Below are 17,458 nucleotides of genomic sequence, written 5' to 3'. Positions count from 1 at the left end.
TGTGTGTGTGTGTGTGTGTGTGTGTGTGTGTGTGTGTGTGTGTGTGTGTGTGTGTGTGTGTGTGTGTGTGTGTGTGTGTGTGTGTGTGTGTGTGTGTGTGTGTGTGTGTGTGTGTGTGTGTGTGTGCATACTAAAGTTCTCTTCCACTACAAGAGAATCATAATCGAAATACAAACAAATCTTGATTAAAAAAATGAATGTTTCTTTAATAAATCCAACTTGATCAGCTGATGATACTTGCTCAATCCTACACATTAGTAAAGAGTTAAGCTAACAATGTAGAAAAGTAAAGAGTAAATAGATGCAAACTGATGTATAGTGGCTCGACCTTAATGACCAATATTCATCCCTTGAGTCTTCATGAGATTTTCATTAATCTCTCTTAGCTATCGCAAGATGGAGAAAGCATCTCTCCTTTACAGTTAATGCAGAAACCTAACATTCTCTTTTATTCTAAGTGATAGCTATGCCACTCTAACTCATTGGTTGGTTACACCATGACATATTAAAGCATTTTGGGATCATGGGATCTCTCAGAAACAAAAAATTGCATGATAGGAAATTCCCAGTTTTCCTCACAGAAAGTAGGGCAAAATAAATAATTTTATTAATAATCCAAACAACTCAACACGAATACTAATTCGAGAGGTAGGCGATCTCTCCCAAATCATACTATTTGAGAGGTAGGAAGTAATGCATAACCCTAATCCTAAACATGTTAGCCCTATTTATACTAAACCATAATAAATGACAAAAGACTAAACTTCTCATGGCTGATAAATGACAAAATTTCTCTTAGGCTAGACACCGACATAATAATATTCTCCCAAAAAGATACATTGTCCCGAAGGTGGGAAAAACTGCTGCTAGATTAAGGGTCCGTTTGGGGCCGCCGTACTGTTTGGTTCGCGCGTTTTGCCAGTTTATCAGAAATTGTGTTTGGGTTTTTAGGGTCGCGTTTCAGGATAAACAACTTATCCTGAAACGCACAAGCTGCCCCAAACAGACCATAAGTCATGTGGCCCATGCTCTTAAACTAGCTTGAGTCCGATTATCGACATCAGCTCTGACATACTCTTTATGGCCTTCTTCGACTTCTTAAAAGTCTGGGTCATCACTTTCCTCCACTAAAAGTTTTTTTTTCTTCAATTTCTTCATCCACTTTTACACAATCGAACTATAACCCTTTCTACACCTGTGGTAGTATTCTATTAGTCCCCTAAACCTCCTCAACCCGTTATAGGTCTTAGGAAGTTGCCCCTTCAACCTATCCGCCACCTTTGATGGATTTGTTGACATTAGGGCCTTACACAAACTATGTCACTGTGAAGTACCACTATCCTATCTCCCTCCTAAAACTCCATTGTTAAAAGCTTTGAATTCCTCTTAGTCTCTCCTTCGTATTGTTAGTGCTCTCTAAATCCAAAGAAAGAAACTCTTTCACCACCTGAATGCTTGGCAATGTTAAAATAACTCCTTTATAAGCTCTCATAATCTTCTTTAGCTGTTCGTTCTCGTCATAACTCCACAACTTCTTGTGTTCGTCAACATCATCTCAAGCCCCTAACGCTTCACTGTTTGAATAGAGAAGTTATGGGTTGCCCAACTATCTGTCAACACAAATATGTCTTGCTCTCTGACCTACCGTTGATGTTTCATAGCGTGATTCAATGTTAATCCCACCATCAAGTTCAATCATACTTTTGCCACATCTATGGAAGGCTGTTCCTCTTCCTCCACCATAGTCTTCTCTGTTTTCGCATCTCCTACCTCCTTGTCACACATTGTGAGAATTTATAATATCTAATCCTTGAAATGGTATTTTGGGAAAAATATCTCATTGCGCTGAAAATAACACCTATTGGCTTGTTTCTCTTGAATCCGTCTCTGTAAGGTGTTTGAGTGTTGGCCCGGGTTGTAGTCCTTTATTCCTGTTCTATGGAGTCTCCCTTTGGACTTTCACTATTTAAACTTTTGGTATTGACGTGGTTGTAACATTGCAGTGTGATGCTTCACTTATGCTGCTCCTATTAGCTCATTCCATTGCATTTTATTTTTGACCCGTAGCCCTAATTCCATCATAGTTTCCCCCAATCCTCGCTGTCTCATTAGACTATGTGATGCTCGAATCTCTGGCTTTAACTCTTTGATGAAGTTGCCTTCCAAAATTTCATTCGACATTCCTCTCAAACATGATATAGCAACTCAAATTTCTCCATATACCATGACAGACTCTTGATCAATGCAAAAAGCTGCTCATGTAATTTCCCTTCTTGAGTGGTTTTGAAATTCTCTAACAATCGATCCTTGAATTCTTTCCAGGTTCTGATTGGTTGATGTTGCTCTCCTTTGATACCAAGTTAGAGTCTTCTATTCCAAACATAGGTCATTGCCATCAATTTTTCTTCCTCTCTTAACACATTAGCAACAATATACATCACCACACGATAAACTCAACCGTAGGCATCCTCTCCTTGAAAGATCTACATCTTCAGTTTCCTTATGTCCGGGTCTCCTCGTAATTCCCTCTCATGAAGTTCATTACCCCCATGATGTAGGGGTGGGTTTCCCTTTCTCGCCTCATGTTGATTTCCTTCTTCCAGAAGTCTGAAACATCCCTTAATTTGCTCTCCCATCCCTAGACCATGATTGCCTTCTAAGTGGAAGGTTGTTACAACGAAGGACACCAGCACTGTGGGATGTTGCCCACTGTCGTGGTTCCACCCACACCAATTCCCTGTTCCTGGTTAAAACCCTTTTGGTCTTCTGCCGTCCAATTCTGGCTTCTATCTCTCATTTCAGGCATCTGGATGTGCCATTCCTTCAAAGTGTTGACTCACTTCTCATTCTTTCACCCGATCTCATAGCTCCAGATCCACTCGAGATAATAATGTTGCACAAATTCTTCTAATTGCTATCACCCGTGTCCATTCCAGATGCCGTCGCTCGATTCCACTGCAGGCGGTGGAAGGTTTGTGTGAGACTTCACAATCTTCTTTATCATTTCTTCTAGGATTGTGAACCTGCCGTTTATTACTGAGAAACTCTTATCTATTCCAAATATAATTTGACTAACCTCTTATGCTAGTTTTTCATTCAAAACATCCATTGTTTCGGTTGTCATTACTCCTGGACACTTTAAAACTCATTTACACTAAAATCACGAGATTCAAAATTTCCAAGTGCTGGTTTAATTTGTGTGGAACTCTAGATGCCAAGATCCCTAAATTCTTGTACCTTGTTCGATGGAACTATTGAAAGCCGCACGAAACTTTGCAAGCCGCAATCCAAATTCTTATAAGTCGCAGATCCTAATAATGAATTTTTGTAGAAAGTAATGTGGAACTCCTTTATGCCGCAATCCCTATTGTCAGTTTCGATCAAGAGCAATGTGGAACTCCTGTACGTTGTGATCCTTCAACTTTCCTTTGGTGTGTTTCCCGTGAGATAGGAAACCGTTATCTTCCCTTGGCTTTCTAGATTGCGTGAATCGTTACTGTATCACAATTAGGGAACTCTACATCTAGAGCTCGCTTCTCTGTTTTTGGCCAAATCCCTATGCAACGTTCCTCAGCTGGCTTTAATTGTGACTGCGTTGCAAGGATGGAGCAGAAATAGGAAAAAAATGGCTAGTTACGAAGCCTCTATAAGTTACAATTATGTCGGAGCTTTACTAGCTAGAGCTAGTCATGACTATACGTAAAGACGAAATCGGAGGAGAAAAATAGACTTTTGAACTCTGTAGCTCGCAATCCCATCGCCAATACGCTCAAATCAAGCCTATATCTCTAAAGGGTCTGCAATCTTATGTACGCTGTAATCTGATTGTTGCTTTCTTGCGAGCTCTAATCGCAATACAATCATTTTCTTAAGCCATGCTCTTGGTGACTGTTTCAACCTATATAAGGATTTTTTTAGTTTACACGCATTTGTGCTGAACTTCTCATAAAATTAAGGAGGTGCATTTATATACACTTCTTTCTTCAAGATCCCATTGAGGAAGACATTCTTTATATCCAACCGTTGTAGGGGCCAGTCAAGATTAGCTGCAACTGATAGAAGAGCTTTTACAAAATTTAGTTTTGCAAATGGAGCAAATGCCTCTAAATAATCAATGTCATAGGTTTGAATAAGTTCATTGGTAATTAATCGAGTCTTATATCATTTTAGATAGCCATCAAAATTATACTTGATTGTAAGCACTCATTTGCACCCAGCAATTGTCTTTTCTCTAGATAGATCAACCAATTACCACATGTCATTTTTTTCAAGAGCTTTCATCTCCTCGAAAACGGCCTCCTTCCACTTTGGAACTGTTAGAACACCTTGCACAAAACTAGGAATCTCCATTCGCGATAATTGTGAGATAAAAGCACTAAAAGTGGGTGAGAGCTTTTCATGACACATATGGGATAATGGATATTGGGTATAAGACCTTTCCTCAATGGAAAGGCTAGACTCATTAGACTAAGGATTCAAACTGTACTCAGGGCTAGAAAACTCAGAACTCAAAGATGAAGTGGATCGAACATGAGGTAAATGATTAGTAAAGTCATTACCTAAGCTTATGGATTTTAGATAGTGCAAAGGACTCGTAGACCTTTCTTCAACCGATACTGCTGTTGTGCTTTTTTTTTCTAGTTTCTTTTTTTGTTATAAACATTATGAGATGACATCGAAATTATTGGAATCGGTCGATGTGGTAAAATTTCTTTAAATTTTATTCATCATTGCAAATGTGTATGACATCCTTTAAGTCAAAAGAATAGAGCAGCGTCTATGGCCCACCTCTAATGGCTATAGTTACCTGTTTGAACAAATAGGTCACCAGTTCAGAAAAAAGGTCATCCTGTTACGATGCCAAAGAAATAGCAAGGAAAGGAGGGAAGAGTGATAAGATCTGGAGCTCCCATAGATGGCCCCAAAAAAACTTTAAAGATCGCTCGAAGAAACTTTGACAGAGGAAGATCGTGCAAGGAAAACTTTAAAGATCGCAAGAAGAAACTTCAACAAAGGAAGATCGTGTGAGGAAAACTTTGATGCTCGCGCGAGGAAAATTTGGCTGAGAAAGGCTGCATGTGTAGATCGTCATTTTCCTCGTTGGTTTTGGGGGGAGCAGAGCTGGGTGAAGCCACTCGCCATAGCAAGCCTCGCGGATGGTCAGGCTGATCGAATTCGATCGCAATTTTGAAGGTGATAATCTGATCTGATATCATCCAGGTTTTGGTAGGGGAAAAATAATTTCTCCTCTTCAATTTTATAGAAAATGATTACAAAATAAATGTAGGGAGATGACTCCCACATTAGAAAATTAATAAAATCAGCCAAAACTTTCTGTGGTAAAAGAAAAAAATATGAATTATAACAAATTAATAATTCTAACTTCTAGAAATAAATAAAAAAAAAAAACTAATAATAGAATATACTAAAAATAAAATTTTCCTAAAATTCTAGTAGGTGTTGAATGTATGAATTTTTATTTGTGCCAAACTTCATCTTCTTGTGAGGAGATGATGCTACATTCGGTGCTATCTTATGTGGCGTTTGGGAGGTGTAGCTCTGAAAGTGAAACTTGCTGATATCTTTAATTTATCTATGTAGTCATTAGCAATGGTATGTTTCTAAAACTTAAATTCCTTCTCATATGAGTTAAACTTGCTGATTTTTTTTATATATATTTCGAATTCGATGTTCAAGGAGTTTTTTTTCTATAAAATCTTTTTGGCTAATTCTAATTCATGGAATAAGATGTTATGTTCTTTTTCTAAACATATAATTTTTTTTGTTATATAAGATATTTCTTTCTAAGTTTTGTAAATGCTATGCAATTTTTCTGTCATTAAAAGTAATTCACGATGAGAAAGGTCATCTACTTACTCTGGAAATGAGTTTTGCTGATTCATCTTGAGCCATTAAATTCCAGTTGCCAACCTCTTTCTTATGTTTGCTAACTGATTGGCCTTTGTCTGAGCTGATTTTTAGATTTTCTAAAACCTCATTTGACTTCTGCTTTTTTTTTTATTTTACTTTGATTTTTTCTTATTAGTGTAGCTCTTAAGGTTTGAAAACTTTCATGTGATATTTTGTGGTTGATTGCAGTAAAATTATATTGTCATTATTAACGTTCTGAGTTTGTTTTTTCTTTCTCCTTGCATTCTTTTTGTCATTGAATCTTTTTTAATTTTATATTAAAAAAATTTCTTCTCCTCATGGCTCATCTTCATTGTTGAAATTTCCCCGTCTCATTATTATCAGATTCTTGAACCTTACAAGGCAATTTTCTTTTCTTAATGCATTTCAATCACGTTTGTTCTCTGGTTAAATTTTGTTCATAAGCTATAAATGAACTAAGTAAAATGTCAAAATAAAATTTTGATATGTAGACAAATTTTTAAGTTTTAAGATAGCTGTGATTTTTGCATTCCAAGACATAGGCAGACACCTGAGAATTGTATTCATCTTCTTGGCTTTGAAATATTCTTTCCAAAAAGTTTGCACCGTTTTAATTATCTTAATAAATCTAATATACATGCTAGTAATTATTTAATTGGGTGCCATGCAACATAGTTCATAGTCTTGCATACAAATATTAATGTGCTTAGTTTATTTAACTAGTATCCTCCCAAGTATTATGATGGGATTCTCTATAGAAATTAGGGCAAAATAAATACTTAATTTCTCCAATTCAAACAATACGACCTTGAACATATATAATAAAAGATAAACATCTATAATTCGAGAGGTAGGAACTCAAACCCCAACCTAGCGCTAAAACTCATAACAATAATCTCATGTATAACCCTAACCCTACACATATTAGCCCTATTTATACCAAACGAAAATTAATAATAAAAGACTAAATTGCCCTTAGGCTAGGCACCGGTGTAACAATACTCTCCTCTCAAAAGACATATTGTTCTCAAGGTGAAAATATTGAGCGTTCCCCCCTTCTACAACAACCGTATCTGTTTCTTCATCCTCTGTCTCCACGCCACATATTGTAAGAATATGTAATGTTTGATCCTTATATGGTGTCCTGAGTAAACTTTTCATTACACCGAAAACATAATTCATTGTCTCACTTATTCTGAATCTTTGTCTTCATAAGATACTTGAGTGTCACTCTCGGTCGTGACCCATGATTCATTTTATGTGAGGCCTCCCTCTAAACTTTCACTATTTGAGCTTTTAGTATCATCGTCGTTGTAACAGTTCGGTATGTCGTTCCACTTGTGTTGCTCGTGTAAGCCGGTTCCATTGCATTATGATCTTCAACCAACTACGTCAATTCCATAGTTTCTCTCAAGCCTTGTGGTCTCAGCGGATGAAATGTTGTATGTATATCGGGCTTTAGATCATGAAGTTCCCCTCTTACAGTGTTTCAGAAGCCGTCCCAACAAGAGCTTGAATCTCTTCCTATACTCCATGTATTCCCTTCTGGAGTCAATGCAAAGAATTTACATATATGTCATCTTACATATATATGAAAATGTGTATTTCACTTTTTGAATATGAATTTAGTGGTATATTAGATTTGATATGAGTGATTTGAGTGTCATAAATAGAGAAATCAAAATCCACGTGTTAAATATGTAAATATATAGGAGTTTAGTGCTAAAAAAGCTAGTTATTTTTTTTATTTCTTTTAATGAATAATTAATTAAGATGACTTAAACCTTGATAATACAAGATATTATATGCTTACTTTTATACATTTTGATTATTAATTTGTTATATATATATATATAGAAAAGCCCAAAGGCTAATATATTAATAAAAGAAAAGATACATATAAGTCAGATGAAAGGGCCTAAATTGGCACCCTAACCATCCAACATACAACATACACGTAGGAAATACACATATACCAAAAAAACCAAGATTAAAATGAAGACAGAAACTGTACGCCAAAAAGTCTGCCAACACTTGCAGATTCAATTAGCTTGTGAATGATCCAATTTAGCCTTGCTTCTGCCTTTGGTTCTAGGACGGGAGCCAACTAACAAATTGTTAAGTTTGCTGTCAATACCCGAAACAACCAATGTATCATCCATCAAGTTTGGTAGTAGGTCTCCATTCTTCTTCTTCTTCCTGCTGAATGTACAATCCTGTCATTTCTCATTCGAAGGCTGGCTCATCTGATCAGTGGATTGGTCCAAAGATTGTCGAACAAGTGTAGGCTTTTACACATCATGAGCCCTATGTGCCTGACTAACATTAACAACTTGCTCGATCTGATGGGGCAGTAGAAACACAACAGAAATATTGCTATCCATTACATCTATGATAGGTTTAAGGGCAGGTGAGAATGAAATGTCTCCCCTGCCCCCACAAATAGGGGTTCCATCGGAGTAATCGGGGGACCTACATCATGAGCATTGTGTGGGGGTTGAATGGTTGACATATTACCCGCGATGATAGTGACATCTTCAGCAGTATCCTTCTGATGATCAACAGTGGCAATAACTCGGAGCAGGTCAGGAGGAGGGGAAATATGGGAGGAATCTGTTTCTCTGGCAAAGCACTTTGCTTCTTTGTTCTGGGATGGAAGTGTAGATAATGACATTGAGAATTGGAGTAGCCGAACATACGACAGTTCAGACAGTACGAAAGGAAAGACTCAATCACAACCTTTTGTCAATATCCATAGTGTTGTGAGCCTAACCAAATTTTCTCAGAAGCGATTGAAGTGATGTTTCTTTCAACAAGTACCTTGACTTCAGTGAGACAAATGATTAAAAATAGGAATGTCTGTTTTGAGTGACTTACTATAGGCTAAGACAATATAGTACACCACTTGAGTAAATAATGAAATTTCAGGCTTAAGAAGCGAATCCAGACCAGAATGATTGGTCGTTCCGTCTATGGGAATGTCTGTTTTGAGTGACTTACCATAGGCTAAGACAATATAGTACACCACTTGAGTAAAATAATGAAATTTCAGGCTTAAGAAGCGAATCCAAACCAGAATGAGTGGTCGTTCCGTCTATGGGTCAAAATTCACTGATCATTTCAAAATCTTCGTTGCTCTGTTATCAATCTAGATTAATCTTCTAGCAAGTAATCGTGTGTAAGTCTTTTCATTATTAAGTTGAATAAGGACTTGTCTTTCATATAAAAGTCCAAATTTTCAATCCCAAACAGGGTGTATAAGCTAAAATTTCTTACGAATAAACTCTATTTTCGAATGATCTTAAAGAAATTTTCCGACCAAATTCAGACGACAGGAGAAAACAAGCTGATTACATTCTACTTCCGTAAAAAAAAAAAAATGTTTGGCTTCTCATTTTTTCTATCAGGTTTCTTGATGTCTTTCGCTAACGCTAATGAAGGGGGGAAGAAGCACGATTTAGGAGTACCTAAGGCGTGGGCACCCGCAAGGGCATCAACATACGTTCTGTCCGAAGCCATCTCCAATTGAAGGAGGCGCGACGTTAAGAACAATGAAGTTGCAGTGAAAGAAAGAGTAAACACCGAAGAAGGATCAGCGAAAACTCCTTCGAAGTCGAGTAAAGGACGAAAGGTACAAACGTCCTTCAACGAGCAACCGAAAATAAAAGGGTCGAATTTTTCTTCTTCGAGCACGAGGAAGGACGAGCGAGTCCTCTAGGACGGGAGCCAACTAACAAATTGTTAAGTTTGCTGTCAATACCCAAAACAACTAATGTATAATCCATCAAGTTTGGTAGTAGGCCTCCATTCTTCTTCTTCCTGAATGTGTAAACTTGTCATTCCTCATCCGAATATTGACTCATCTGATCAGTGGATTAGTCCAAAGATTGTCGGACAGGTGTAGGCTGTTGCACATCACGAGCCATGTGCCTGACTAACAGTAACAACTTGCTCGATTTGATGAGGCGGTAGAAACGTAGTAGAAATATTGACACCCGTTACATCAATGATAGGTTCTAGGATAGGTGAAGTATGAAATGTCTTCCCTGCCCCCACGAAAAGTCTATGACTCCCTCCTTAGCCTCTATGGCCTCTGTAGAGTAATGAAACTTCCTTCTGCCTTTTACGTTTTATGCTCTGAGGTTTGAATCTAGGAGAATTATAAAATCTGCATTGAGTTTCCATCACGCTTCTCTTGTAATATAGCATACACCCGTTTACACAATAATCAATATTCATTGTTTAAACTCCAACTTCGAGACTAACTTTTTCGTTCTGTATAAATCTTCATAGACTAAATTTTCAGGTGGATTAGTCTCTTTCAACAGGCCTACAAATTGATTGAAGCACTCTCGGGGCATATTATATTATGTTTTGATTTTCAGCATTCTAAGAGCTACAAATAACTCACAATGAGACATGCAACCCTCACACACTGGCTTTTGAACAACATTCAATAAATCATTAATGTCTGTGCCTCAGGATTTCGTGTTTCTTCCTGCTGCACTTGGCTCCCATAATGATGTCTTGTTCCATCAAAAGATTATTTTTTCAAATCTGCTTGAGTCAAATACAGGTGGAGAATAATATCTTGTCAAAGGAGTGAAGCTGAATATTGTAGGATCAACCTCCTTATGTGAAGTCCAAATCCAATAATCTAGTTGAAATCTCTGACGGTATAGATGATCTCACTTCGTCAGGCATTAGATGTGCTCAATTTCTGTGTTTTAAACATGGACATCGAAACCTACCCTCAGATAAGTAAACCGACAATTGAGATGCAGTTGCCACAAATGCCTCGGCACCATTCAAGAACTCTGTGATCCCTTCTCTATCCTGATAAAGTTTACTGTACATCCACGATCTCGATATACGAATATCCATATGTACCTTTAAACCTGAGAATAATCAATACATTTTGAAGTCCATTCAAATAAAAATCTTATATTTAATTATTATAGTACATCTACTGGCGGAGTTTTACAAAAGTCTTGACACCATTCTATTGAATATTAGATTTGAAGTCAGAACGTTAACAGTCTACTGAGACTTTTAGGGCTGTTGAAGATTGATAAATGAGGAACATTTATCCATATTTTATCTCTAATCTTGTCTGTCAATATAGATACACCAACCCTTTCACGAGTATATTTCTTTCATATTTTCTCTACAAGTATAAAATCACTGATCCACCCAGGTATTCTCGCCCTCAGAAATCCCATATGCGATTAACAACGCACCTCAAAATATATTCTTAGACGAAAATATTTCATATGATGTAAAACTTTTACTGCATTCTTTAATGCGAAGTCTAATTTTCATTTTAAAAATAATATATATATATATTAATAATTTTTACTAAGTGTCGTGTGCGTTTTTATGTCCATATTTGTTCAACATAGTTTATTACAGGTGATTTGATTTTTTATTTATAAATAATGGTTTCTTGAATTCCAATGTTTTGTTCGATTTTAGAAAAAATACCGGTTAAACTAAATTGATAATAAATATCTAATTTGAAATAATCAAAATATACAATACTATTATCATTATGTGTGTGTGTGTAATTTTATTTTGGTCTTTGCGTTTTCAAAATTTATTTTATTTTCTTTTTTAAACCAAATAAGTTAAACTTTATTACAGTTTTGTTTGATTTGGTTTGATTTATGATTTTGTTTGTTGAGTTCTACTTATAATGTGATTTGATTCAATTAGTTTATAAATCTATCAGCCAATATGACCAAATCGACTAAATGCACATCCTTAAATTAATCTAATTAAGGATATTTTTGTGATTTCTATGTAAGATAAAGTTGATCTTACAGTACAATGTTCATCATACGATACAATTAATTCAAATTTGAATTATCTTAATTACTGTAAATTGATTTGATTGCAATTTTTTTGTTTAAGGTTTTTCATTCAGTCAGACCTATATCTTACATTATGATCATTTATGATCAATTTGAATTAATTATTGATTTGTTTTTTTTTACCAAATCTTTTTGTTTGTGTGCTGTTCCTCTTAATAATCTCTATAGCTATAAATTATACAAATATTACGAAAATTTTTTTAATACCTGTAGCTCAGTCTTAACTTACTATAACTAGTATGATTTTCTTGATTTGTAAGTCTTTAAATGTCTTTGTTCATGAGCTAGCCTTAAAAACTTGAGTTATGAGTTTTCTCAAAAGTTGTGTATTTTTTTAGCGTAGATTTTTGCTCTTTCAGAAAGTGTTCATGTAGCTCTAGTTTATCTTAGGTTTTTGCTCTTTCAGAAAGTGTTCATGTAGCTCTAGCTTATCTTTGGTGGTTTGGTCACATTAAACACCGACCATCTGATGATCCGATCAGGATAGTGGATGTTTTATATTTGATTTATGTTAAGAAAGGTAGAGATAGATCTAAAGACATCGGGGCAAGTTGTATAAAAATGATCTTAATTTATTAGAATTAAATGAAAGTATGCACTCTGTAGGACAAAATGGATAAAAATGATTCATGTAATCGACTCAACTTAGTGGGATAAAAGCTTGTTGTTGCTGTAGTGTTTGGCGCTGATGTTAGTACCTAAATCTACATCAATCTAAGTCAATAATATTAGTTCAATCATATTATATTACTGATTATCAAAATATTGTGGTACTGGTAGAAGATGCATTAATAATATGGGTATATATAACTAATATGAAATGATTATGTAAGAAAAGGACAGATTAAATTTAATATGGCTTGAAGAGTTTGTAGTCACAAATTATGAATGAACGAAGATTTATATTAGAACTTCTGAAAATAGGAGTTCATAATATGATAATGTTGATGGGGGTTCACTTCTTAAAAATAGTGAAATGAGGATTTATAATGTTGACACCAATTAGTTATGATAAAGCTGCTGCTACTAATGATTATCATGAATTGTAGGCTAGACTAGTTAATTGATTAATGATATTGAACACAGAACACATTTGAACCATTTAATTACAATCTCTACTGCTGAAACTAATACTCCATTGTATTATTTATTATACGCTTCTTTTGTGGCTTTATGTTTCTCTTTCATTTGTAGATTATACTTTTTGAGAAATGGTTATATTACGGTGATGATGGGAGCAAGACTAGTGCATATAATAATAGAAAATACACTGTGCTAATTTTGAATGTAAAAACAATATGGTTTTTATCTGCATCAACAAGATGATATAAAAGTAATTTTTCATGGAGTAGAAATGGGTAAATCTGATATAACATGGCTAGAAGGTGTTTGCTTAAAATTCAAACAAAATAAGTTAACGCCTTATGTAGCACTGAAAAGGAAATTAACAGAGGATGATTTACACTTACATCCTCAAAATAGTTGGGATAAGGTTAACTGATGTGTAGATAAGATGTTCAACCTACCCTTTTAGTTTTTGCTGGTATGGTTTTAGTTGTTCACTAAAAGCTGATGATCAGTAAGAATAATTTTTTTAAGATCTTCCAATCTCTTGTTTCGGCTGGATAATTCTGTGAAAGCTGGGCTGTTTAATTTGTGAAACATTGCATTTATAGATACTTGTCAAGCTTTTAAGTCAAAATTTAAACTTCTGCTCATCTTCCTGTATGTTCTGATGTAATAACTGAATAAAAATTTATTTAGGAGGAAATAGGTTCATTTCTTATTTGTGCTTCTATACATTCTAAGGCTAGTCTTGATGATTATAACTGGTAGTCACTGGTTTCTATGTGCAAAATCAAACATGCGTGACATGTAAAAGTGCCTTTTGACAAACATGTAATGTTTCAATGCTGAAATTCAACTTGACTCTTTGAATTGTTGGTTATGACAATCTGCTAGTATAAGAGTAATTTGATCTCTTTGTTAAAATGTTAATCTAGAACTTTTGGGCTTTGTTTGGTTTTATTTTATTTTATTTGCTCAGAGGAAGCCTATAAGAATGATGGGTGTTTTTGAGGATGAAATTAAAGAAGTTTCACAAAATAACACGAGACCAGACCTCAGAATAGCTGGTTTTGAAGAGGAAGACAATCGATTGAGACAGCTATCTTCCTATAAACCTCAAGATTCTCTTAAACTTCCACAAGGTCCTTACATATTTTGTGATTTCCGCACGCTGGAGCTACCTGGGATTAAGGTTGGTAGTTTTACTTCTTATCTGTAAATTAAAATTGATATTGCTAGCATTATTTTCATGAGAAAATTTTGGTGTAGCTTTTGAGCTTTTCTGTTTTTTCACAAGAACGTTCATCTCCTCCCAGCTATTTTTATTTAACTTTTACACAACCTGACTCTCTGCTCCTAGTCATTGACTCTCTGCTCCTAGTCATAGAACACATCTCAAAGAGTGAAAAACATCCTGAATTTATTTAAAATTTAACATTTTTTTAATTTTTTAGTCTCTTTAATTTATTTGATTTTCTTATTCTTTATTATTTATTCAGTTAAATCTGCCGTCTGCTAAGGCACTGAGAATAATGCACACACTTGCTTGTGATCCTGGAATAACTGCCATTATGAATAAGGTAGATAAGTATTTTTATGTAGCAATAATCTATGTCGTGGTTAATTTTTCCCATTTTTCACATCTGGTACCTCTGTCATTTTGTAGCACCGCTGGAGGGTGGGGATAATGACAGAGTTAGCTCCGGTTGGATATGTTGGTATCAGTCCTAAATGCATACTGGGATTAAATAAGGTGAAATCTTATGTCTCAATCTTTTACTTCCACATGGTCAAGTAACTGAGCATTGATGCATTTGATTGGAGGAGAATGGGTGAAGACTAACAATATTTTCTCGTCATGCATTTAACTTCTTGTTCATTTAGAATCATGGAGAAGAAATTTCTCTTCGCCTTCGGACTGATGATCTAGAAGGATTTAGGAAATATGAAAGTATAAAGAAAACCCTGATACATGAACTTGTATGTATTTTTCTCATCTTTGCTGCTTCTTACTCATATAATTTTAATAATTATCTGTAAACCTGTTATTAAAATTTATTTACTTTTTTCAGGCCCATATGGTGCACTCTGAACATGACACCAAGTTCTTAGCCCTAGAGAAGCAAGTAATATTTTATATAATTTGAGCACTTTCTGGATGATGAGACAAAATCCTAATTTTTATTTTATTTGGTATTATTAGCTGAATGATGAAGCTGCAAGCCTAGATTGGTCAAAGTCAAGAAGTCGCACTTTAAGTGGTCACAAGGTTTCCAATTATTATAAGGATGACGTAGATCACCTTTTGGAGGCTGCTGATGTAGGCCACAAGCTTGGAGGATCTAATTCATTTTCTACTGCACGCACATCCTCTGTAGCAGCTGCTTTCCGTCGCTATATGAGTTCGAGTATGGGTACCTCGTCGGAGTTTCAAGCGGGGAATGAATCTGTACAGGTGGATGCTGTTAATGATTCTTTTGACAATGAACGTGCTGACGAAAAACATAAACATGTTAGAGATGACGAAAGTTCTGAGCCTGATCTAATGCATGCTGGTATCATACATGAAAGTTTGGCGCCCTCCTTAGAAATTACCATGATAGATGAGGATGATGGTGATGCTCCAGATGGTTCCATGGATTCTTCCATTGATGAATCTTATTCTGATAAAACACTAAGTGGCAGGCACAAGAAATTCCTTCCAGCACGTGAAACAAATGATTCAGCACTTACTCAAACTCAAATCCGTGATCTGATGAAGAATGAAACAGAACCAGATGCTTATGATGCTGCTAAACAAACTAGCGAATGGATTTCATTTCTGGAATAAGAAGTGAAGAACCTGATCCTGATAACGAAGCTGAAGGGGTTTCACACGAAAGTGTGCGTGAAGTGAAACGAGGGTTGATCAGTTCCTTGGATGCAGACAATTTAGAATTGCAAAGAATTGAAGAGCCTGTGGCTGCCATCTGTGCTCGGATTCAAGAATCCATCAAGTTACTGAGATCTGAATTAACTCCTCATGCTGCTGCCTCGGTTCTTCAGACACTCTCAAAGATCATCAGGTTTTCTTATGATGCTAATAACATCAATTTGATTCTTATGTCTATTTACGTTCTTTATGGCTTAGTTTTATGCTTCCAAACATTGTGTAATTTCACTGCAGGAATATCATAGAACACCCAGGTGAACAAAAATTCAGAAGAATAAGAAAAGTACACTTTCTTTTCCTTTTTTTTGGAAATTTTTTTATTTATTATGTATAGAGGCCACTCAACCGTCTGTATTTTATTGATAATCTTGCAGGATAATGCACATTTTCAGAGGAATGTGGCAAATTATAAAGGTCATATATCCTCACATTATGTCCATTATGTACCTTCTATGCGCGGATAACATAATTATTAAATTTTTTGTATCATATTTGATGTTATAAGCTGATGATCTTCTGCTTACGAACAGCTGCAATGGAGGTTCTCAAGACGGTGGGCTTCATGGAAGATGTTGTAGTAGATGCGGTTGGTGTTGCTGAAGCTTATTTGGTGCTCAAAAGGAACGATCCTGGATTGCTTTGGCTTGCTAAATCTTCTCTCGAGATGTTCATTTCCTGATTCCACCGTTTCATTCATTTATTTGTATACTTAAATGTGTGTATTTATATACAAATCAAAACATAATTATAGAAATAAACAGAAAGCTTTACAGAAATTGCTGGTGAAGTTCTTGTAAACAGCTTTTTATCTTTTGTATGTTTATTGAAATGTGAATTCAGATCCTGTTGTACATGCATTTGTATGTAGTATTCCAGATGAAAGGTGTATCTTAATGATATTCAAGGCTCACCTGGTTGCTTGTAAAAATAGTGTTTTAAAATATATTGAATGTACTGTAGATTGGGTTCGAATATGCACAACTTATCCTTTATTATTACATATTCAAAAATTGTTCAGGAGGCACTGAAGGCAACGATGTTGCAAAACTTTTTTGTTATAATGGTTTTTTTGAGGATAAATACATGATAATGTTAGAATAAAGAGTTTAGTTATGTTGATTGAATTGTATGAATGGAACTACCATATGGACAATCGATTTGATACACGGGAAATCGGCGGATGAATGATGTTAAATCATAGGTGAGAGCAAAATGGTATATTGGTGAGAATAACGATGATCACAATGGAAGCTCTTATATTCTTTTGCAGCTTAAAATAGTTTTTGCATTGAACCTAAACCTATCAGGTGAATTAGTTGCAAGCCTATTTATATTTGCATAAGTTTGAGTTATTATAAACCTTGGATAAGTTGTGATCAAATGTTCCATTTTTAACATTTGAAAGCAACAGAAAAAACTCTATTGTTTCCATCATTTTGAATCAAAGTGCAATATCATTGCTTGAAGTAGAGAAAATTATAGAACACAGTAAGAAGTATTGGAAGCAAAACCCTTCAAAATGGCTTCAAGTTGGCTTTGTAGAAGCCTGCATGTATTATTGTTCACAATTACTTTCATAACATGTGGAAAGAACCATTGTCAATCCTGTGATGATAATTTATCTTATATCATGGACTAATTTTTAAGAATAAGAGTGCGATGCTTGATTTAACTGGCTTAATCACGTGTAGGG

General features: G+C 35.3%; 1 protein-coding gene across 1 annotated transcript in view; it reads left to right on the top strand.

The window, feature by feature from the left end:
* Positions 1 to 16,640, top strand: part of LOC110035711 — a 26,243-nt gene extending 9,603 nt beyond the window's left edge. Inside the window, 10 exon segments of the mRNA XM_020739984.1 lie at positions 13,813 to 14,025; positions 14,333 to 14,413; positions 14,500 to 14,586; positions 14,718 to 14,813; positions 14,906 to 14,959; positions 15,037 to 15,634; positions 15,637 to 15,898; positions 16,000 to 16,048; positions 16,140 to 16,179; positions 16,296 to 16,640. Of these exon segments, the coding sequence (XP_020595643.1) occupies positions 13,813 to 14,025; positions 14,333 to 14,413; positions 14,500 to 14,586; positions 14,718 to 14,813; positions 14,906 to 14,959; positions 15,037 to 15,634; positions 15,637 to 15,898; positions 16,000 to 16,048; positions 16,140 to 16,179; positions 16,296 to 16,444 (1,629 nt within the window). The 3' untranslated portion in view covers positions 16,445 to 16,640.
* The last annotated feature ends 818 nt before the right edge of the window (positions 16,641 to 17,458 follow it).

This window comes from Phalaenopsis equestris, unplaced genomic scaffold, assembly GCF_001263595.1.
Source record: "Phalaenopsis equestris unplaced genomic scaffold, ASM126359v1 Scaffold199298, whole genome shotgun sequence".
Lineage (NCBI taxonomy): Eukaryota > Viridiplantae > Streptophyta > Magnoliopsida > Asparagales > Orchidaceae > Phalaenopsis > Phalaenopsis equestris.
This window is presented reverse-complemented; position numbering and strand designations above follow the sequence as displayed.